The sequence below is a fragment of the Phodopus roborovskii genome, unplaced genomic scaffold (assembly GCF_943737965.1).
Source record: "Phodopus roborovskii unplaced genomic scaffold, PHOROB, whole genome shotgun sequence".
In the NCBI taxonomy this organism is placed as follows: domain Eukaryota; kingdom Metazoa; phylum Chordata; class Mammalia; order Rodentia; family Cricetidae; genus Phodopus; species Phodopus roborovskii.
In genome coordinates this window covers 22945164-22969336 of record NW_026126549.1, presented here as the reverse complement: position 1 = coordinate 22969336, position 24173 = coordinate 22945164, and the positions used below count along the sequence as shown (strand labels likewise).

Below are 24173 nucleotides of genomic sequence, written 5' to 3'. Positions count from 1 at the left end.
AACAAGCACCCCTGTACTCATGCACATGGTATGCACATACTACACACACATGCACATTTAAACACCATGGACTCACATGACACTGAATGCACACATAATACACATACACACACACACACAAACACAAACACACACACACTCACACTCACACAGATCTAAGAAACAGGTTCACATTAAAAAGTACTTTGACAATCTTTTTCAATTCAACAACCTGCTAAGGAAATTGTCATGATAATGACTATAGATTTACATCACTCTTTTTGAATGGCTGAGTAGCACTCCACTGTATGATGGAGTAAATATAAAGAAACCAATATCTATGTAATAATGTAGTAGCATTTTTGAAAAAGAAGATAATTAAGTGGTATTGGTAATATCTGCATGAGAGAATTAAGGATTTTTTTTTATTATCAAAATCTCCTCCCTGGAATACCAAAAAGATATACTAAAATATTCAAATTGTAGGAATATGGTTTGTTGTTGCCAGATCACACTATCTAACAGATAATTATATGATGTGACTAAAATCCAACACTGGCTTCTCTTTTTCCTCAGAAATAGGCAACACAACACTAGCTGTGTGAAGATTATTTTCTGAACAGAGAAACACACATAGATATAATTCATCAAACAGAAAATGTTTTAATGCCTTCCCCAAAGTAAGCACTGCTGCATACAAACCTTTTACTGAGTCTCACTTGAGTAATTACCCAACCAATATTTCTCATTAACACTCATTTCTCAGCAAAGATTTTATAGTTGATAGTTTTAGTAAGGCTCTGTATTAATAAGACTTCATTAAGTTTTCAAAATATATTATAGTACACTTCCTGGAATGATCAAAAGTCTTCTCAGACACCATTAGAACTGAGCAGCATGAATCTATGTCAGTGGAACAGCAGTAGATTCACCCATTGCACTTAGACTCTCTTTAATTCCAACAAAAGCCGTTATGATTCAGGGAGAGCTGTCGTTGCATTTTCATGGACAGCCAGAATGATCTCTTTCCATGCCTTTCATTTAAATTTGGAGATGGAGTGGGGCACAACTCAGACAATACAGGAGTTGGCTGCACCTTCAATACTGATTCTGTTTTAGAGGAAGCAAGGGCCAGGGAGTGGCTGAACTGTCTGGTGCTCTGGCACATACAGATGGCACCAGGCATCCCCTGGCACGGGGGAACTTGTGGGGCCATGTTCATAGGCTCAGATGTACTTGAAAAGCCCAGAAATGTCAGCAAGCCAGCACAGAGGAACTGGAAAAAGAATCAGAAACATAACATCTAGAATATGGTCTTGGCTTTCAAAGTAAGAAAGGACTCCCACTATCCATAATTCTGCCTAAGCGCTGGGTAGAGATATGAATAGGAATAGGAAGTGTTTCAAGAAAGTGATGAACAAATATATTCACAAAGAACTTTGTTGATATATACAAACTCAATAAATTCAAGAAAATACTGAAAAGCTATCAAATTGTGTTTATCTTTTATATAACATCGCTTATTTTTGGTTAAACAAAAGTTGGAATGGAGCAAAAACCAAAACCATAACTAACCAAATAAACAAAACAGAAGCTTGGTTTGTTCCTTATAAAAATACAAACATGGGAAACGCTAGTCCCCTTTAGAACTAGGCCCTGGGACTTGCTAATCTCTGTAACCCCTGTGTGGGTCGGAACCTGGGTAGGCAATGCGTGCCCATCTAAGACTCCAGAAAAACAGAAACTAAAGGAAAGTACAAGCAGCATAATGGTAAGGACCCACTGGGCCAGACATGAGTCAGAAGGACCTGTGTTCTAAGCCCATTTATGGATACCTAATGGACTCATGGGGAATCACAGCAGAAAATGCCAGTCCTGTGGTTCCCCAGAATCAGAAATGAAGATTGGGTGGGATTCCCTGATTGATGGAGTTTAATATGAGTTAATTAAGGTGCTGGAGACACATCTGGAAAAAAAAGGATGATGAGAAAACCTGGAAGGCTACACTAGATTAAAAAGTAGAAAAAGGTTCTGACAGATTTGAAGGTGTTGCATTTCAGTATGATGTTGTCAATTAAACAATTTATTATATTCGCCTTACATCCTATCAGCTATTGAGTTCATTTTTTAAACCATCAAGTTGTATTGAATCCTTTTCAAAACTTTAATTTATTTTTTGGCATTTAAAGTAATATGCTGGTATTATTGCATTTGCATCTCCCAAACTGAAGTTACCATAAAAAAATTTTGGAATAACTACTGGATGGGGCTTTTGTGGTAATATTTTTCTAATTGTCAGGACTAAAGAGGCAATGGTGTTAATTGTAGTTCCTTATAAAAATTAGCTGCTCAAAATTATCATTTAGTTTAACAAAATTAAACATACATATGCCATGAAATGCCGGGCAAAGATATTTTAGGTTTTGGTTTTTTTTTTTTTTTTGTTGTTGTTGTTTTGTTTTGTTTTGTTTTTATGTCCTGCATAATTTAGAAATTCCGAACATTATGTGAGTACCAGGCCTGGTAGTATATGCCTATACTTCCAGCACTTGGGAGGTGGAGGCAGGGAAATATTGAATTCAAAGCAAGCCTGGGTTATTAGGAAGGAAGAAAGGAAGGAAAGACGGAAGGAAGAAAAAAAATGAAAAAACAAAACAAAACAAAAAATTGAACAACAACAACAACAACAACAAAAAAAAACCTTCCACCAAAACAATAACATGACATAAACCAAAAAGGAGACCAGGGGACATGAATAAAATATTAGGAAAATACCCAGTGCCCTATGCTCCAGTCAAGTAGACCCAAAGACCTTGTTAGAAAGTCTATTGTAAACCAGTAGCTTGAGTGCAGCTTCCCCTGGATTCCTATCCAACCAGGCCTCACCTGTATTCTCCCTTCACCTCTCATGGCTCCACCCGATGTGCCTTGCTCTGGAAGACTTCCCACCATCTCATTCTCAGATTCTCTGTATTGTAATTGCTTGTGTGTTTACCTGTGTCTCCTTTACAGTGAAACCCTAGAAGAGCAGGCGCTCCTTCTCTGTCAGATTGCTAACTGGATTCTTAGCATCTTGCATGCTGGCACTGAGCACACAGTCAGCAATCTCAACACTTGACATTTGTGTAGGGGAGGAGGAAGGGCACAGGGGAAGGTCAGCAGACAGGCCCAACAGGAAGTCCTTCTCAAAAAGGCACACTGCATAGTACATATTTAAGACCTACTTACCTGCCAGAAAGAAATGTGGCTGTCAGTGTTGGAGTAGGTGGCAAGGTAACGTCCATCAGGAGCAAAGGACACTGCAGTGATTGGTCCCTTGTGCCCATGGATTGTCTGAAATGAAATTAGTAGGGCATTAGTGACATGCATTCTATAGAACTCTTACAAGTACTTCTGTGAATACACCCAATGTTGAACAGGTGATGTCATAGACACTGGATACTGCAAATTGCAACATTATTTATAAAATCAGGTTATAAAAAAGAAGGAAAATAAAAAAATCCTTCATGTATGTAAGGGTATCTATCTTCTTCTGAGGAGTGCATCTGTCACCCAGTTTGAAACATTATGAGTCCAAAGAGAAAGTCCATACTAGTGAACAAATCAGAGTTTCAATTCTTTACATTATAGAGAAGGATTTCGCAATTAATTAGAAAGCTGTGATAGATATTCTTGTTTGTCAACTTGACTACATTGGGGATTAACTAAAAACCAAATGGCTGGGCACGCCTGGGAGGGAATTTTTCTTAATTAACATTTTTGAAGTGGGAAGATCCATCTTTAATCCAGATGTTTGGGGTGGGAAGATTTACTTTTAATCTGAAACACATCTGCTAGCAGCCTACATAGCGGTCATGGAAGGAGGAAGCTTGCTCTCTTTAGCTACTTGCTGTCACTCACAAGTCCATCCTATGACCAGCTACAGCATACTTCTTCAGGATTCTGGTGTATAGTAAAGAACAACTGAGACAGTCAACCTTGTAGACTGAACAACTACTGGATTCTTGGACCTCTCATTAGTAGACAACTATTATTAGATTTGCTGTATCACACTTGTAAGCCACTCTAATAAATTCCCTTTTGTAGAGACAGAGATTTATTCTATCAGTTCTGCCTCTCTAGAGAACCTCAAGTAATATAAAAGGAAAAAAAAAATCCAAATTACCCAGGAACTTGCTTAGCTGAAGTGAAAACCAATCAAACTTATATTATGATTCCCTTGCTCTGAAAGAAGTTAAAGACTAATTTCAACTCCTTAATAACACATTTTTCGTGTTTTACCCTTGATTTTACACTAATAACACTGTGCTTAACTGCATGCAGCTACCATTAGTAAGCATATATACATGTTTGCACTGGAGGTATGGACACATATAAATCAAACACTATTAAAAATATGTTAACAGGGACAGTCTTGAACCTTTGCCAATAGCTATCATTGATTTAACAATGAATAATGAAAAGGAAGCTGCATTTTACAGTAGGTCTCTGATAAGAAGTCTTTACTAATAAAACAATACAATCATCCAATGATATTAATAATTACTGAAAATACTCCATGCTAAGGAAATTGGAGTGACACTGTAACCTAACCCATATTCAACTGTTAAACACCACACCTCCACTATGTTGGTTAATACCCAGAGTCTTCCCTTGGTTTTTAATGGAGTGGGGAAATAAGTTCCAGATAGCACAGACCTGTGGTGTCATTTGGGTCACAAATGCTGTACATTGTAATAAAAATTTTTACATAATGCATATCTGAAAACTCAAATGAGAAAGACTACGGAGGACAGAGACAGGAGCCAAGCATATTCTTAATGTCCTTTGCTATCTTCTTTCCTGTCATTTGATTTGATGGTCAGGTACTCAAAGAAAGAATGTTATTATGATCATACAGACCTACCTAGACTTTAGGCAGCAGAGGGCATGGGAACTGAGTCAGGCTGTGCATTTGGCTCCACTTCTGTGGAACCAGGGTCACATTATTTAACCTCAGAGCATCAATATCTATAATATAGGGATGATGATGTTCATAGTGATAATGTGTGTGTCAAAGAGCTTGGTGAAAATTAAATGAGCTAATATACATGTTGTAAACTGTACATAATAAAAACGCAGCAAATACTATTCACAGTTTTTTGTGAATATCTAACAATCTAACACACATATCTAACAATCACAATAACTCAATTGTTTACTGTTTTTTTAAATAACCCCTCACCCACAAATTCAGAATCATTTATGACCAAATCAGTTTCATTTGGCTCCCAGATTACTTAGAAGTAGACTCCAGGCTGTGTCATTAGACAAAGACACAGGGGGAGCTATCCATGGTGCTGACAAGTATGCTAAATGGGTACCTGCTTGTGCTGAATACCTAGAGAAGGAAACCAGTGCATTCAAACATCAATAGGATGAAAACTATTCTAGGCAGGAGAAAAACTTTAAGAAATTACATATCTACTATCACTTACTAGACCAGCTTAAAGAACCTCAATTGGAAAGCACTTCCATTTTTGAAAATTAGTACCCAGTTCTGGAAAACTGTAACAAAAAACAAATAACTTACTTCCTTAGGGCCTATTTGAATGCCCCCCCCTTTTTCCCTTTGGTTAGACAATTGGTTGGGGAAAGTTTGATTTTTAACAGAGGGTCATCAAAACCAATTAGTAGTAATAGTGTAGTAGTAGTAGTAGTGTGGATTGAACCCAGGGCATAGAACATGTTGCAGCATCCTAGCATGATTCCAGCCCTGGACTATACATATATTTTGTTTGTCCTGAAAACTATTTAAAAAATGTTTGTGCCTGTATGTATTTATAACTTACTGTATCTCACGCAAACTGAGCTGCTGGAGAGATGGACTTGGCACACACAAGGATACTGCAGCTTAGACACTTTATCCTCACTAATGTAGAACTGATAAAATAGTGTACCTATGAGCCAGACAAGCTCACCTTCAGAATCCAGCCTTTCACTTGTAAATATTCAATTCAAAACAGTTCCCCCATGCTCTGGGATATGAGCAGCCATCTAAAACAATACGCAGACTACAGATTTTTCTAAGAACACACTGGCCCTTCTCAAAAGCCTCAGTGTCCTGAGTGGAAGCAAAGCAAGCATGCTCTAGACATTGGTTCTCTAAATAGCCATGCAGAATGCAAGCTGTCCTTCCCATTAGCATACTAATTAAATTAGCAACAAGTCAGTCAGAGAACTTCATATACAACAGCCAGGTAGCACACTCTCTAGCAGTCAGCCCTGCTAAATTCAGAATCCAGACATCAGGTCCACATCTGCCTTGTGCAGGATTTGTCTGGCCAGTTCATCTTCCATCTCATATTCTACAGAGACTTGTATTCAGGACATCTACACAAAGGACAATGCATGGCTTCTTGTTAGCTGTGATCTCTAATAGATGCTGTAAATAGCTATAAATAAGTTCTTCCTGGAGATTTTTTTTTTTTAAATCAGGAAAATAAGTTTGCTTACTAGACACATTTCTTTTTATGGTTCATTACATAATCCAATGGTATTTCCTTTACTGCTAGGAAGCTTAGAACTAAATTTATGCCAAGTCTGTGCCTAGTAATAAATACCGCCTACACATTCTGCTCATCTTCATTCTGTTTTCATCTGAGTGGTTTGAAGTCCAGATATATGCTGATTTGAATCTAAATTTCTGGGAAGTATGTTTTGGATAAACTGGAGTTGGCCTTCAGAGCAGGTGAAAAGACATGCAAGCAGGCACTGGCACACACAAGTATACACACATGTGTGATAAAATTCTGCTGGGTACCCCACAGAAATGACTCTAAAGCAACCTAGAAGCTCCAGGAGCACGGCTGCAGCTGTCACATGGGTGGGTGCAGTCCAATGTGTTACAGCTGCTGAGTTCATCTCTACCTCAGCCCTAGAGGTGCTTTGGCCCCCGTTATAATGAAATGTTGCTGCTGTCTTTTGTTCAGATTTTCTGGACTTGAAGATTGGTGCAGATATCACCTGAACTGACTTTAAACTCAACTCCTGCATTGCATTAGACACCAGCTGTGGAGGATCTCACTGAACTAGTGACTTGTGAGGTAACAAACCCAGTCTTAGAGGCTAAACAGGTGTCAAAAAGTAGTTTGACTGCCTTCTTATGTGCAAATGGGGATCCATGGCTTGTTATGTATCTTTATTGTTATGTAGCTTTAAAAAATCAAAGGTTTTGCTGCATGGAAAAGACAGAGATGAGATGAAGAAAACAATCAAATTTGGAAGTGCTAGGAGGAATAAGACATTCTACAATTATCCCAGGCAAGAGACAGGATACTAGATTACTAAACACTCCAACCCATTGCCCAATGAAAGAAAAGGATCTGAGGGACAGGACTAATAATGAGCAGTGCTTATTTATATTATCTAGTAATAAATATTTGCTATCCATTTCTCTCACTATGGTAATGTTTTCACCTATGTGGTTGAGACCCAAACAAAATATTTGTTACTTTTAACAAAATTAGGAAAATTTATAAAAGTAGGCAAAATTTTGTTATCATAAATATCCTATGCAAAAGGTTTACAAACAAGACAAATAAACAAAAGTAACACAGTCTTCACTTCACAACACCAAGGTCTTGGGGCCTGAGAGGAAAATAGCTACCTTGAGAGCAGTATGGCTGCATCTGGAGGAATGAGGCAGGTGCAATTTGAGTACATGGAGGCTCTGTTCCCAGTGGTTGTACATGGCCACAGAAGACCCAGTTACGCCTTCTGCAGGGGGGATATGTATTGCAGCAGGCCAACAGGGCAAACATGCATCCCATGTTTCATAAGCACAAGCATGTAGATGCCTGAAGTGAGGAAATGCCTGAACAAAGTGTTCACTGGTCTATGGAGGGGCAACAGAGAAGGCCATAATATTCAGGAAATGCCTAGGGAGTAAGCACAGAATCCTGAAAAGGCAAAACCCAGCAATATGGACATTATGGTACTGATCCTATTTTATGATGGATACCAGTGCCAGTGTGGGCCAAGCTCTGGTCACTCTGTATAGTTTCTCATATATTCTTACATATTCATATTCATAGCAGACATATCAGAAAGGACCACACAAGAAGAGAGTCCAGTAAATGATTTGCATGTCTTTCCAGGATCCCAACACAGGAAGTCACAGACTTCATAGAAGGCTGGCAAGGAGGTAACTTTTCAAAGCAGAGTGGAAACAAAGACGTAACTTGCAGGGCAAAGAAAAGGCTGGTTGAAACACAGCCATTTCAATGAGTTCAAAAGTTAAGATTGAATTATATCCGAGGAGGAAAAACTTTCCCTGTTCTTTTCCTACAAACAATTACTTCAGTAAAATTTCAGCAGATATTTAAGAGTCGTCCACTCAAGGAAACACGTGATAAGTTCAGAAAGTCACTAAGGTAGACATTGACCTTAAATCCAGTAAACAGTGGATTATTTAACTATGGCCAGTCACAAGGCTCAAGTAGACTAAAGTTATCACTGCATAAAGCCTGTTCAAGCGTTTCTGTGCAAGCACTCTTAGGACCTCATGATGTTGCTGAAAGGTTACCTTTTTACATTTTCAGCAATGAGACCTATTTTTACAGACAATTTATATCACTAATTTTACCTTAAGCTTGAACTCTATCAGTATCCACAGTTATGGTGTTTTATAATAGTAAGCATATAATAAATGCAAGGCTTTCCTAGTGTAATTCTAAAAAGAGAAAAGCAGTAACATTAGAAGTTAGGAAAGATAACAAGGAACTGAAATGAACTTGACTCTTTGCATGTGTGTATGTACACTCACATACACTTGACTCTTCATTTTAATGTGCAAATTCTGTTACTAATGATCACACTCACCAATTTTGTTCTGCTATAAGTTTCAACAATTCATAAAATCATAAGCTATAATCAATACAAGATACATTGGGTACTTTGCTACTGCTCTAGCCATATATTGTATATTTAATCATCATTCCCAATAGGTTTCTCAAAAAGATTCATTTCAATGAAAAGTGAATTAAACACTCTATTACTGAGATTAACTATAGAGGAAGGTGTATTTAATGCTCTTAAAATAGGAAACATGCATGCTTAAACCCTTGTATCTTTAATGCAATCATACTGTGTAATGTTGAGCAAAACTAAAACCTGAAGTTATTATTGATGCCTCATTACAAAGGTTAAAGCATCAACACTTACATTGGTTCTCACTATTCCTAAGCTGGTGGAATATTATCCCCCACAGAAAAAAAAATCAAAAGGCCATATTGCTTATGTCATAGGGATTACCAGTATGTAGATATTGAAACATTATTTAATTTATCAATGTCAGTTGGCTTATCCCCAAATGACATATAAATCACTGCTAATAACTCATATGGCCAAAAATACTATAGCTTTTTTTTTTTTTTTTTTTTTTTAAAGAAACAGAGTCCATTTACTTGGCTTCTATCTTATAATAAAACTTATGGTAGCTCACTTTGTTATATTCTCATGAAGACATTAGAATGAGACTAAACATAGTTGTCTTCTCCTCAAATGTATATTAATTTCAACTAGACAGTGATAGAAAATAATTCAATTCATTGACTAGCTCCAATGCATCCTGTTACGACCTGCCACAGCAGGTTGACTCTCCATTCCAGACTTGGCTTAGTAAGAATCAAAAAGCAACATCTCAGCCTTCCTTCAGAAAAGAAGCAAGAGAGAAAACAAACAAAAAAACATTTTTTGACACTCAAATCTCTTTCAAGCCATTGTAAACCCACTAAGGTGCTTGTGTGCTGGGACTCTGGGAAAGGATAAAGCCATTGAGGAAGGCTGTGTTCCCTTCCAGACTAGAGAGCACAAGCCTGCATTTACCACAGTCTTTTACTTTGCACAATATTTTGTGTCTCCAGCCAGAAAGATTCAGTTGGCAGACCACTTTAAATATTAAAGCAGTAGGTTTAACATTATACAAGATGTGTATGTCCCCCAAATCATGCTTTGCTTTTATAACAAGAACAATGAAGAGATATTGTTTAGTACACGATATTAAGTTTCTTTTGTAGCTGGGGTAGAGACTAGTTGCTCTGGTTATGTTTCCATGGCTGTGATAAAATGCAACATAGAGAAGAAAGGGTTTAATGGCTTACAGGTTATAGTCTATCACTGAGGGAAACCAAGACAGGAATTCAAAGTGGAAACCTGGAGATTAGGGAGGATGGCAAAGCAGGAAGACAGCAGGAAAGGCTTGGGACTGTTGCTGAGGATGTGCTGTGAACCCACACTGAGAGAGCTTCTCTTAAAGTCAACAAGGACGATGTCCTTAAAACCACTTTCAGAAGACATTATTATCCAAACCATCATATTCTCCAGTATGATTTAGACAAAGAAATAAACTCATTTAATACTACATTAATTCTTAAACAGCGTTATGTTTGGAGATTTGAAAAACCATGTAATGACATGGTTTATTTATTTAGTGTATTATGCATGTGTAAAACTAAAATTGGGTGCTTTCCTTGGTTTTCTTCATCTTATTTTTTAAGACATATTTTCTCACTGCATCTAGTATGCTCTGGTTGGGGACACTGGCAAGTCAACAACCTTCAGGGTTGCATCAAGCTCTGCCTCCCTAGCACTGGGCTTCAAAGAGAGCATCCCTGGGCCCCCCTTTCTATGTGCGGACTGCAGATCTGAACTCAGGTCCTCATACTTGCCTGGCAAGCACTTTTACCAAGTAATCTATCTCCCCAGACCCAATCCAGTTCTAGAAGTTCATATTTGTGCAGGTGCAGCTCATTTTAAAACAAGACATGGTAAATAGCTCTATTGTCTCACCAAGTACTTGTAAAGATTAGAGTTCTAGCAATCATACTAAAAAGTAAGGACGCTGTGGTGGTTTGAATGGTTGGGCTCCATAAGCTTATAGGGAGTGGCACTATTAGGTGTGGCTTTGATAGAGTAGGTGTGGCCTTGTTGGAAGAAGTGTGTCACTGTGGGGGTGGGTGTGACAGACAAACTTCTTCCTGCTGTCTGCATATCAAGATGTAGCCAGCACCATGTTCCACCATGATGATATTGGACTGAACTGAAAACGTAAGCCACCCCAATTAAATGTTTTTCCTTTATAGGAGTTGCCATGGTCACGGTGTCTCTTCATAGCAATAGAAACCCTAACTAATACATTTTTAAGGATACAGGGAAAAAGCACAAAAAAAGAAATCTTACTTTCTATATTTTTAGTATATACTTTATTTAAACACACAGAAGTCTTGGTGCAGGTATGTGTGTAGCTCAGGGGTATAGCCGAGTTTTAGAAAACAGGAAGTCATGCGTTTGATTCTCAACAAACACAGGAAGAAAAAGAAAAAAAAAAAACATACCAGTCTTAGCATGAAAATGGTTCTGCTTTGGAATTCTTCTCATAAAAATTTTCACAAGTTTTAAATGCAGAAAAAAATAAACAAGCACAGAATGGGGAATTCCCTGAGTCTGTCTGTGTTCACATTTTGCTTCTATGACTACTTTAGCACATCTGTACAAGTTCACCTCATAATGGTTATCATTTCTTTGATGTCTAATCAAACTTAAACCATGGTGAAATGAAGTTGCAGTACAAATGTACATTTTACTTACATAAATAAGATACTGAATGGCTTTCATTGTAAAAAGCAAGGCTCCTTACACTGATTGACAGAACTGTTTAGGGATGTGAACTGCACTACAACTTTTGATGGCAGTAAATTCAAGGACAATAGTGAGTGACCCTGACCATAGTGTATGAAATACATTCATCACTGAAATGGCATGCCGGCTGCCAGTCAATATGTGTCTCTCATTTGTTAGGCGCTCTCCTGCTGTGACTCCCTCATTACAATTTGCTTTCACTTCCTGAGCAAATGACAACTAGAAAATGAGGCAGTTTCTTTCCTGACTAAACTTAATCCAGGAAAAAATGAGATGACAGCTGCAGCCATCCAAGTGTTACAGAACACTTTACATATGTTTGTTATATACATCAAAATATCATATCACTAAACATGACAGCCGACAAGTTAGTCCACTTTCTTAGTTTAGTTCAACAGTGGGAAGAAATGTTTCAGAAACACAGAATAGTTTTTTTTTTCTTATGACTTAAGAGTACCCCATTCATTCAATTAAATAGCTATGATAATGGATACTGATAAACTTTTACTTTAGATACACCCTGTAGAACATCCTGGATGCTTTAGAAAGAACATCCAGCTAACATCTGAGTCTAGGAAAGGCAGCCTGCATGAAGTGCTTTGCTCAGACGGGTTCTTTTCTATGAGAAAATCAGTGTGGATACACGCTTCGTTGTTCAATTTCTGACCCAGGAACTGGTAATGCTGGGAACTATCACAAACACTTGAAAAAGTTCAGATACTGAAGTACACCATAAGAGATAGAAGGCAAAACAGTGAAAGCCCACAGAAAAAGGAGAAGGTAGGAAAATAAATGCAGAAATGATGATGGCTGTCTGTATTTAGTCTCTAAACCACTCTACTCCAATGTCAATGAGCCCATCTTTCTGGTCAAGTTCAAATCAGGGTCTGTAGGTACAAATTTAGACCACTTAGCAATAAGGAAATAGACTGAATATAGGTTCATAGGTGGATATAAACATGATGAGTTGGAGTCTGGCCCTGTCCCACAGCTATACACACACAGCCCCCTCCCCAGCCATACACACACACACACAGACACACACACACACACACACAGCCATACACACACACACACACACACACACACACAAACATACACACACAGCCACACACACACATAACCATACACACACACACAGATACACACACACAGACACATACACACACACACATACATACATACATACATACATACACACACACACACACTCCTGCATGTGATGGTCAGAGAACTGAATGCACTGGTATTATTTTCCCAACTATACATTCATAACCAGCAAATTGAGTACAGTACATTATAATATACCACTAAGTAGTTACACACATGTATGTACAGGAAAACACATTAGAAAAGAATAAACTGTGTGATGCTTCTGTTGTTACTGCCTGGAAGTACTGAGAAATAGACTCACAAAAGGCTAGCTACTTAGAGCAAAAGGCTAAAAGGCTGCTTCGTGGAATGCATTTTCTAGTTTTCATCAGGCCTCAATGGACAGTGCTCCCACCACGTCTCTTGGGGAACCTTAACCACAACTTACCATCTCCGCCAGGAAGCCTTTCCTGTAAATCAGCTACAAGTGCTGTTTTCCTAGAACTGTAGTCTATCACTCTGTAGTAGATCTGAGCATGTCACAAGTGACAGTTCTTCCTTTTCAATAAGCCATACATTTTTGCTCAATTTACAATACTGCCTATCGACCCAGGATTGCTTGGCCAGAAGAGTCTTCGCCTTTTTGATATCCAGCTCTAAACCTAAAATTATGTCTTATTGTCTGCTTGCATTTCTTTTCAACTAAAAGGGGGGAAAGACCTAGAAAGTATTTAAATAAATTCCAGAATCTGCAAGTTCAAACTTCTATCCATAGTTGACCAGAAATTTATTATGACCTCTAAACAGCACAGTGATAGAATGAAGTTTAATTCTTTTTCTCTCTCTCTGAAGGAAACCTCTGGAACCTCTAAAACAACCAAACCTTGAGAAAACACCAAAGCCACACAGCCCGAGTCTATATAGTGCACTGTTAGTTCTAGAAGCGTCTTTTTTATTTCTACATGCTTGTGAACAGTGGTTCAGTGAGGTATGGCTATGTGAGCTTTCTGAATCTCAACAAGCCAATCCTCTTCCAAAAAATAAGTTTACAAAAGCACCAAAAAAACAAAATGAGCAGGGCCTGGGAGGAAAAGCCAATATGCCTACAGAATATGGCGTTACTTTTAATTAATGCAATATTCAATAGCAGGGCTTGAAAATAAAAATGAATATTCAATAAAAGAATAAAATGGGATTTTTCCATCATTCTTAATCAATACCTTCCTTATTAAGAAAAATATCAAAAGAGATTCTACAAGATCAGTGAAATCAGATATGAAAAATGCAACATTATTATTTAGTGAGCCTTTTCTTCCTCATGGGTAATTCTGTTTTATGACAGTCTTTAAAAAATATAAATCTAATTCTGGTTAATTAAATACAAATACTATTATATCTCTACAAGAAGTTCAGAGAGATAAGAATTATATAGTCAGGGTTTCAGTTTAAGGACATCTACTTTAAGCCTTTCTGCGCATGTCCTAATACTGTTTTCGTGGTTGCCAGGCTAATTTCCTTGTGTCCAGCTCCACTCTGCTGTGATGAGAACACAGGAATTTGTCACAGTCAATTTTGCCTGAGAGACACCTGAAATATAGATGAATTCTGCCAATGGTGGAGAGAGAGCAGCTAACAGGGGTCAGAAGAAAACAGAGTTTTCAGTTCCTTCATTTCCCAGTTCCTTTATTTAATAAAGCCATGACCTCTCTTAAAGGCAGCTTCTGCCCTAAGCTATATGCTGTTATCTGCTCCTTCCTTTCTTTCTCCCTTCCTTTCTCTCTCTCTCTCTCTCTCTCTCTCTCTCTCTCTCTCTCTCTCGTGTGTGCACATGTGTGTATGAGCACATATGCAGATCAGAGGACACTGTGTCCTTTTCTATCACCCCCTGTCTTATTTCCTCAAGACAGGTCTCTTACTAAATATATAAAAAGGCTGGTGGAGATCTTCTCATCCAAGCAGAGGTGGATAACTGTGCCCCTCCTGGCCTGGGATTATAGGTACACATGGCCATTCCCAGCCTTTGATGTGAGTGCTAGAGATTTGCACTCAGACCCTCATTTTTACACAAGCCATTGAGACATCTCTCAGCCCCTGTATCTTCACTCTTTTATTTTACTTACTATCCTTTTTTCTATCACTCTTGCATTGCTTAACTTAACTGCATAAGATGCCGGTGGAAAGCATTAACTTGTCACATTGGTTTTACTTATACTATTCCTTGGTTGCCTTTTTTCTACCTTAATGGGACAATCTCTTCTTGGGTTTTCCTAGGAAGTCTATCCTGCCTGATTCTACACTATTTTCCTTTTTAGCATGTTTTTTTTTTTTCTTTTTCCTGAGCCATTTTTAAAAGACATATTTCAAGGTCTTAGATGATAGCCAATGTTAATATAGGAGCTGACCTCATAGAGAAACCGTGAAAAGAGGCTTTCCTTTCCCTTTTCAAAACTTAAGTTTCTTAAGAGTGCTGTAGCTTCTCTTTCTTCCAAACCTTCACAAACTTTCATTTAATATATAATCCTTCATTTAATATATAATATAATATATTACCATTTCACATATATTGTTTCTTAATGTTTGTTTGTTTGTTAAGTAAAATATTTATCCTTGATATATCTGGCCAAGAATTACTTTTCTGTATTTCTGTGCTAAAAACAAAAAATAAAAAACAAAAAACAATCTTCTTTGCAATTCTAAAGTCTTCCCTGGGTTTATTCTCCTCATGGAAAAGCAAATAGACCAGGCAGATTCTACAGCACTTGGAAGATATAGAACTTGCTATTATTTTCTATGCAGTTTCAAATCAAGTTAAGGATTTTGTTTTACTGAACTTTTCTGTAAATACCTATATATTTACTAAAATAAGGACTTATGAATATTCTTATTTATAACTTATGCAGAGGCCATCTTCAGACATTGGAAACCATGAGATGAATTATGCCTTCTGTATGATACATCCTTCATACTGGCAGTTGGGAAATCATTGCCAAAGGTTTACTTTCTTTAGTTACAAAGTGCTGTAATATACCACCAAGAACTTGGAACAATAGATAAACAAGATCTGTAATTTCTCAAATATTGAATACTTCTAATTTTAAGACACTGTCTTTTAATATAGAAACAGAATATTCTCATTTATTTCTGTTATAAATGACCATTTAAATGACATTCAAATCCACAAAATACTATTCCTTAAGTAAGATAGCTATCTATGCAGTTTTGCAAATCTTATGTTTTTATTCTTTATAAAGATTTCCAAAGTTACTGTATGCATCCTTGAATGCCTAACTGACTACAATGGATCTCATTCCTCCAAATCATCATTCCTTAAAAGGATTCCATATATGAGGTGTGATAAAAGCCAACAGCATAGTGCATGATACCAATGCCAAGTGACAGAGCAATTAAACCCTTTCCTGGAGCCTATCAGGAGTATTCCCACTTTCATGACCTAGAATGGGTCTTCTGATTCAATTTTAGTAAACAGAACTCATTAAAAAACAAAAACAAAACTAAATAATACCCTCAACTGCACTGTCAGATTGCTTGTAGAGAGATAGCAGCAGTTGGTTTTTACTGTCCTGAGAGAAAACTTATGCTGCCCAAATGTGCCCTTGACTCAGCTGCACTCCTTTCTTAATTCACGTTCATAGAGCACATGGAATACCATGTGTGTCCTGATGCTCATGGAGGCCAGGTGGACATATTGGATCACTTGGAACTGGAGTTAACTCCAGTGGGTTTTGAACTCCATGTGGGTGCTGAAAACTGAACTCAGATCCTCTGGAAGAGCAGTCAGTGTTCTTAACCATTGAGCCATCTCTCCAGCCCCACCAATTCTTAGTCTTAAGATGACAATAAATCATGCAAAGTAGTCTGAAAATTAACAGACTACTCTGTGCTCAGGATTGCTAAAAACTTGAGTTTTCATAGGAAAACTCGAGTGTCCATGGGTTTTGAATTAGTTCCACAGACATGCATGCAGAGGGCAGTGCAATGTTCCTTTAAACAGTAATGAGTGTTTTATTCTAACCAACAACATAAAATACTTGTATCAGCACAGGAGAGAATGGGTCTCCACATGCTTACCATACACTGACAACAATTTATCTGTTGGATTCTTGTAGAATATGTATCCAGTAATGTAAAGAGCATCCGGGGAGATGACTGATCACTTTACAGGAAAATACCATTCTGTGAAAGGCTTTCCTATAAATTAGCACACACAGGAAAAAGAGACACACATCCCCCTTCCTTAGACAGAAGCTCCCTTTGACAGCCTGGGCTAAAGTGCTCTGCTAACACAAGAACCGTCACAGAGCTGAAAGCTGAAATAGCCTGTCTAGGGAGACCTGGGCAAATCAGATACATTTCTGCACTTATTTTTGATACAAATTCAATTTTTTAAGAGCCTTTGTTCAGATGCAATGTCAATTTCCATTTGCAGGACTGGGTGATGCAGCTTCAGAGCACGGTCAGCACTTCATTGTTTTTCCAGGCAGCCTGGTCTCCTAGCAAGTGGCTTCATTCCCAAGGAAGAGAAGTGGTGAAAAAACCTAAACTGTTAATGATGTCAACATTGCTATGTGTTTGTGCTAGCTTACTTGGGAGACAGGATCTCACTATGGTGCTCTGGCTAACCTAGAATTCTTTAGGTAGACCAGTCTGGCTTTGAACTTAAAGAACTTTGCCTGCCTCTGCTGGGATTAAAAGCCTGGACAACCATACCTGACCCAACCCTTTTTCTTTTTCTTCTTCCTTTCCTTTCTTGAGAAAAGCTAAATATTAAGTAGAAACTTCAGAAAAAACTGTTTTATTTTCTGGATGCCAAGTTTTGATGTCAGACATGCTTTCTGAAGTCCATCAGAATATACACAAATAATCTGGCTATTCCAAAATAATTCGGAAGGCTTCTCCGCTTTTTCTTGGGAGATCAAGTGATTAGTCTATTCATAGTGCTGCTGTTCACACAAACATACCCAGTTATTTCATTTCATTCAACCTATTTTACATGTGCAATAGACAGACTATAGGGTCAACCACCAGTATTAGCACACTATATGACGTTGGGAGGCACAAAACAGTTTCAAGAGTTGCTGGTCATTGGCACAGTGAGCTAGCCTGTATGGGAATCAGCATAAGGTTCTGTGAATCTCCATCCTTGGCGTGCGTGTGTACGTATGCGTACGCACATGGCACATGGTTGCTAACCTTCTTTAAGATCACTGCAAGCTCATTTGATCACTTTCTCCTTCACTATGTATAAAGTGGCAGCAGCAAGCAGGAGATAGGACACTCTTCATTTCTGTGTAAAATTGGGGAAGGCATGTGCTTTAGTCAGGAGAACAGAAGGTAAGCAAGCAGACCTGAACTACAATACTAAGTGGAATAAGAGTCCATGCAGTGCCCAATAGTAGTACAGCTGGGAAACTAGTGGAGTGCTAAGCTACTGTTGGTTAAGAACAGCTGAGGACAGTAGTTAATTTAACTAAAAAGTGGTGAAGAAGGTGAGAGGTAGAGAGATACCAAATCAGAAAACAGCATGAGCAAAGGCTTTAAGATCAGGGAGAATAGCTAACTGATGCAAATACAAAATAAGTCAGTCAGTCTGGCCCAAGAGGACAGGCCAGCCAGCATGGTTAAAGTAGAAAACCATGACATAAGCAAAATTTTACTTCATCGGTATTATAAAATAGTATTCACCCCACATAGTGTAGCATACATTACAGTATCAATATTTCTACTAACCCAGTACTTATAGATTTGCATTTAAAAACCATTGTGGGAAGTTTCGAATTGTATCAAGGTAAATAGAACAGAACTGAAAGCATCAGTCATGATCACTTTATTAATTATGATTGATCATAATTGCTTTATCTTGACCTATCTTCTTTCTCTTCCCGAAATGATCTGAAGTAAATCTTTAAAGCCTTCAGATGCTATCAATAGGAAATGTGCCTGTGACCTGACTCCAGGTGGCTGAGATGGGAGAGTCCACACTTAGTGAAGATTGCAGAGCTTCTAGTGATGACTTAGCAAAGCACAGACTTTTCACCTGCCTCTGGTTCACAGATCAAAGTGTCACCCCACCCCTCCCCATGGCCTGGTGGCAGCTTCTGCTATTGCTCACTCATGTCCTCTATCAGCATTTTATTCTGCCATGATCTGCCAACACAGTTGCGATGTCCTTGGGTGAGGAGATCATTGGTTTTCACATCACCTACCTCTTGATTTCACAGATTTTATATAAAATTCTATGCTGTTTTAGATCAGAAATTCTGGTTAGTATCCTGTTTAGATGGCCTAATGTTATTAAGAAACAAAAATTAATGTAAGCACCAAGCAGCCACAGCATAATAATGATGCTGATGCTTTTAGAAAAGTTTACTTCCCATATGCTGAGGGATGTTAGTCTCACTGGGTCATGTCAATGCATTTAGAAGGCACTTGTTATGGACTTGAGGTTGAGAAGATTTTAGTTTAAATTCTAATGTTGTTTAAGCATGAACAAATTCGGCCATGTAGCAATAGAGTCTGGGTGTGCCAGAAGAGTGTTCAAAGTTTAAATATTCTTGACCTTTACCAGGAAGGGAACAGTAACTTCAGGAATTAAGGTAAGCATGGCCAAGTTTATTAAGAAAACAGTATTTTCTATGAGAGAAATAAAATGGAATGACCAAATACTATAACTCATTTAATAGTAAGTAAGTACCCCAGAATCCTCAGTTTTGGCTTCATAATAATTTTTCCTTAAAATTATAGTATTTTTCCAGGAAAATTATTATTTTCACTCATATATAAATTTATAGTTTCCACACACCTCAAATACTATTACAAGATAGGAACTTCTAAAAACTAAATACACATGCTGGAGAACACTAGAACTTCAGCAGATATTAAGACCTCCTTCTAAAGTGCATACTTTTAGATCTGACATGAACATCAAAAGTTAAAGCCATAAAACGATTGAAATTACTTGTTTTAAATCACAAACTCTCGAGGAAAATTAACTTACAAGGATTTTTTTCTTTAGAAACAAGCTATATATTAGCAATATAGCTACTTGAGTAAATTCACTACATCAAACTATCTAAAAACTAAATTTCTCAGTCCCAAGACGTATATGCAGCTATGCAGCTAGATCCTACTATATCAGAAAGTAAAGATACAGAATGTTTTATCACCATCCAAAATTCTCAAGGTAGTTGTGTTTCAGAAGATTGAATTAGCTTGAATTCATGTTGAAACATTCAAAAAATAGCCCCAATATTCTTATTACTTCTTTTCTTTTTAAAATCACACATGTGCGCATGTACGTGTACACACACACACACACACACACACACACACACACACACAACCCTGAGAACTATATCCTCTAAAACAGGGTATCTTCAACGGCAGTCAGAATAAATCTACAAAAGATAATTCAGTTTTGCTTTGTTTTGTTTTTTTAATTTTAATAACGAGCTAGAGTTGACATAGGGAATACAAATTATTTTTCTCCAAAATCTTAATCAAACAGAATATAGCTAAGTAGTTAGTAATCTCCCTCTTCACACTCTTTTAACAGTAGTAATTGCAAGTTGTAGGTTATAAAAAGCTTTCCAATATAAAAATCCAATTACTATTTCCTAGAGAACTTTCAAGAGCTTGCAAACATTCATTAGCCTGAAAGCACACAAGGTTCTGAGTTCATGAGAATGCCTAACTTTTGCCATCCATTAAATGGGGGGCTGGAAAACACCACAGAGGAAATGTATTTGTCTTCCCTGAGAACTGCCTCCTGAGGAGGCTTAACCTTTAAAACACAGTGAGGTTATCAATTTTTCTTTAGATGTATACTTGTAGTTCAACTGTTACCATGTAAACAATGAAATAAGAGCTTGTGGATTCAAACTGTTAAGATATGAGCCAGGAAGTTTGTAAAATCAGCTACTTGGGATTGGGTGAGCAGGTAAGCAAGAAAACGTCAATTTCCTCTTCGCTCAGACGGTGTGCATGCATCGGTGGCATCAATGAGCAGCCATGTGGCATGTTTATCATGAGATAATCACACCCGTAGAGGTTTAGAAGCACTCAGCTGAACCGTGTGACTCACAACACACTCGGGGCATCATTATCTCACGATAACCATACTCCCTGTCAAGCCTTATTGCTTAATTAGGGGTTATGAAGGTGATAAGACTAAAAGAAACTGGATGAACAGTACCAGAGATGAATGATACCTTAATCAACCTAAAGCTGGGGCTGAAGGAGGCACAGTGAACATATGCAGTGTGTTCCATGGTGTTTGCAGAAACATTTGTTAATAATGAATGAGGAGAAACCCTATCTGCATCCATAGATTATCTGGACTGCATTTTCCAGGAGACGTGATTTCATGATCAATAATTTGAATTGTGTTTTCATGTTGTATGCAAAAACATCCCCAAAATTAGGGGTAATAATATGTAACTGCAATTCTTGATATTCGGGTTATACATGACCAAACATGAGATTTACATATTAAGTCTGCAAGGGATCTGACTAGTAACATTCATGCTGTATAAAATTTGAACAAATTAGTCTGGAACCAGAGTTTAAAATAATGTGATCAAAAATAACCAAATAGGAAAGGAAGGAAAAATCCTAATACTGAAAGTCTCTAATGATCCATTCACAAATATTTAACTTCCATTCTTTTGTTCTGTTTTTATAAACAAACTGCCATATTCGTGGGAAGAACACAGCTCCAGATACAGTGTGCTTGGAGCTGCTTTTCAATTCACTGTGAAACATCAATTATCTTTATCAAATAACAGCATCTCATCTCAGTCCATTATCAAGATGGAGTCTTATTTCAGCTGGACCACAGCCCTATCTGTATATCAGGGCTGGCCACAGTGGCAGAGCATGAGTGAAAGGCTGTGAAATAATCAATAATAATCATCAAATTGTGGTTGAAAGGTTGTGAGGATGGAAGTTTTTGATGAAACCTCACTTTTTTTTTTTTTTTTTTATTTTGGTGCAGATGATAAGGCTTAACCTTTGCAATACCTGATACCTAAGACTCTGTTAGAGGAAGTCTCCTGCACACTTAAACGTGGTCCTGAATGCTCGAGACAAAGAGGCATACTTAGGTTTATGTGGAACATGAACCTTATACTACCAAAACCACCAGCATGAAGAACTCAGAGTACCTGGAAATGAAGGGACTGGAAACCTGATGCTCAATTTGGATACAGTGGCCACACCCTGACTGGTTATGAGTGCTGGGTCCAGGCAGGTGAAAGTCAGCAACTGCTGGGCAAAGTTTTCAGGACAATGAGTGAAATGTGCCCATCCCTTTCATCAGAAGTCAAGGAAGCTAGGATTGAAAAGGACTCTGCTAGACAGGAAGGTGTCTATCATCACCACATCATTGTGAAACAGTGCTGAGTGGGCACCATATTCAATGAATGAATACTAATAAAACATTTTAGAAAGTATTTTAACAATTATAATAAAAACACTGGAGAGACTTGATTTTTTAATTTAAAAGAATGGAAGAAATATGCTAGTTTGAGAGAAGGAGTTGCAATGCTTTTCCTCTGATGTCTCTGGCTTTGTGTTTTGTTTGTCCTGTTTTGTTTTGTTTTGAAACAGGGTCTTCATCATTTAGATCAGACTGGCCTTGAACTCTCTATGTAGCCTGCAATGGCCTCAAACCCATGACCGCCTGCTTCAGGTGAACATGCCTGGGCTCCTGTGTAAACTCGAAGAGGCAGCACAAGGAGGCTCACTATATCATGCCAGCCCCTGAAACAACCACTTGCTAAAAGCTTCCACTGGTGAGTTCTTAGTTTAAAATGGATTGATATTTTTAAAAGCAGTTATTTACAAAACTATGTTTCTCTCGAACCTAAAACCAATCCTTTAAAATCTGGTAAAACTGGAAGATGTGAATGGTAAATCTATAGATCAATAAAAAAGAAATTATTTTGAAATGTGAAAAAATTATTTGAGGTTTGATGATATGAGGCTTAAAGGCCAAGATCCTTTGCCTGTCTTTCTCTATTATTGGAGAAGTTGTAGATCCTTTACGAAGGTGAATGTGTACCACAGACAGAAAAGGGCTAGGTCATAGTTCTCCAAGATTGACAGATGAAACTAGGCTTGTTTAAGTATTTATCATCTTCTCTGACCAACTGAAACATTCAGATTAACTTCAGCAATTAATAATCTCGCCCTCACCTGGAATTTTCTTGCTCTGACTTTTCTATAAAAATATCTGGCCTAAGACTAGAATGTTCTCTCTCTCTCTCTCTCTCTCTCTCTCTCTCTCTCTCTCCCTCTCCCTCTCTCTCTCCCTCTTTCTCTGCTACAATAAAATACAATATACAATATTGTATACCTTGTATATAATAATAGTAGTTACAGTGCATTAAAATATTAGAAGTCAGTCTAGGAAACACCTGAGTCTTATTCTGTCTACTAGGAAAATAGCTCTTTTTAAAACATACATGGCACAAAGAAATTGTTGATGGTAATTATGGATTGGCAAACATGTAGGTAATAACAACATCTAAAGTATTCTAGTATTAGTATAAGATAGAAAATCCTAATATCGACAAAAGATCTATGTATAAAGAAAATCATTTAAATATATCTTAACTAGAAAGCAAGCCTTAAAAGATAGCTAAGAAAGATTTTACTCAAGACACTAAAGTATCTAAGACATCCACACAGGGATAACCTTAAAATAAGTACAACCCTAAATTGTACACTTCTAGGAATTATGCTGTCTACTGGAATGAACATATAAGGTAGTACTAAATCATAGAGCAATCCTTGTTGGAATTTGAAAATTCAATGTGTCAAACATAATCTCAATGCAAGATATTGCTGGTTAATGAGCCTATTGTTTTAGATTAATTTTGTCTACATCATTCAAAATCTCATACTAACACAATATACAAAGCTAGCATTGACTTTTTAAAGGTATCAGAAATGTAAGCTGGGTATGGACTCTTGCTACAGAGGGAGCTACTAAAAGTACACAACACAGAGTCCTAAAATTGCTATCTTTTATCCCACATATAATAAATGCTCTCCCGAAACATCGTGGTGTTTGAAGGCTGAATCCATTGACTCCCAGAGCTGAGAAGCAATAAGATAGTATGTTTTATTATGAGTGTCATGGAGACGGTGTGAAAAATCAAGAGCCACAGGCAGTCAGCAGCAATGGGTCAATACAGCTCCCAGAGACACCGTGTAGATAATCAACAACAAGGCCTGAGGTTCTCTGCACTGCACACAGCTGAAGGGCAAATCAATAGAGCCAGGGGAAGGCCACTGCCCTGCTCCACTTCCCACAATACACCATGGTGACTTGAGGAAAACACTCCCAAATGAAAATACAGCCAATGCTGGCTAACTAACAACCCACTAGCCTCATAATT

The 24173-nt window shown here is 37.7% G+C and overlaps 1 protein-coding gene across 2 annotated transcripts in view; it reads right to left on the bottom strand.

Annotated features, from left to right (window-relative positions):
* Window positions 1-24173, bottom strand: part of Wdr7 (WD repeat domain 7) — a 233874-nt gene that overhangs the window by 5439 nt on the left and 204262 nt on the right. For both annotated transcript variants that reach the window (XM_051201101.1, XM_051201102.1), the window contains one exon: window positions 3208-3312. In XM_051201101.1, the coding sequence (XP_051057058.1) occupies window positions 3208-3312 (105 nt within the window). The remainder of the gene's footprint in view (window positions 1-3207; window positions 3313-24173) is intronic.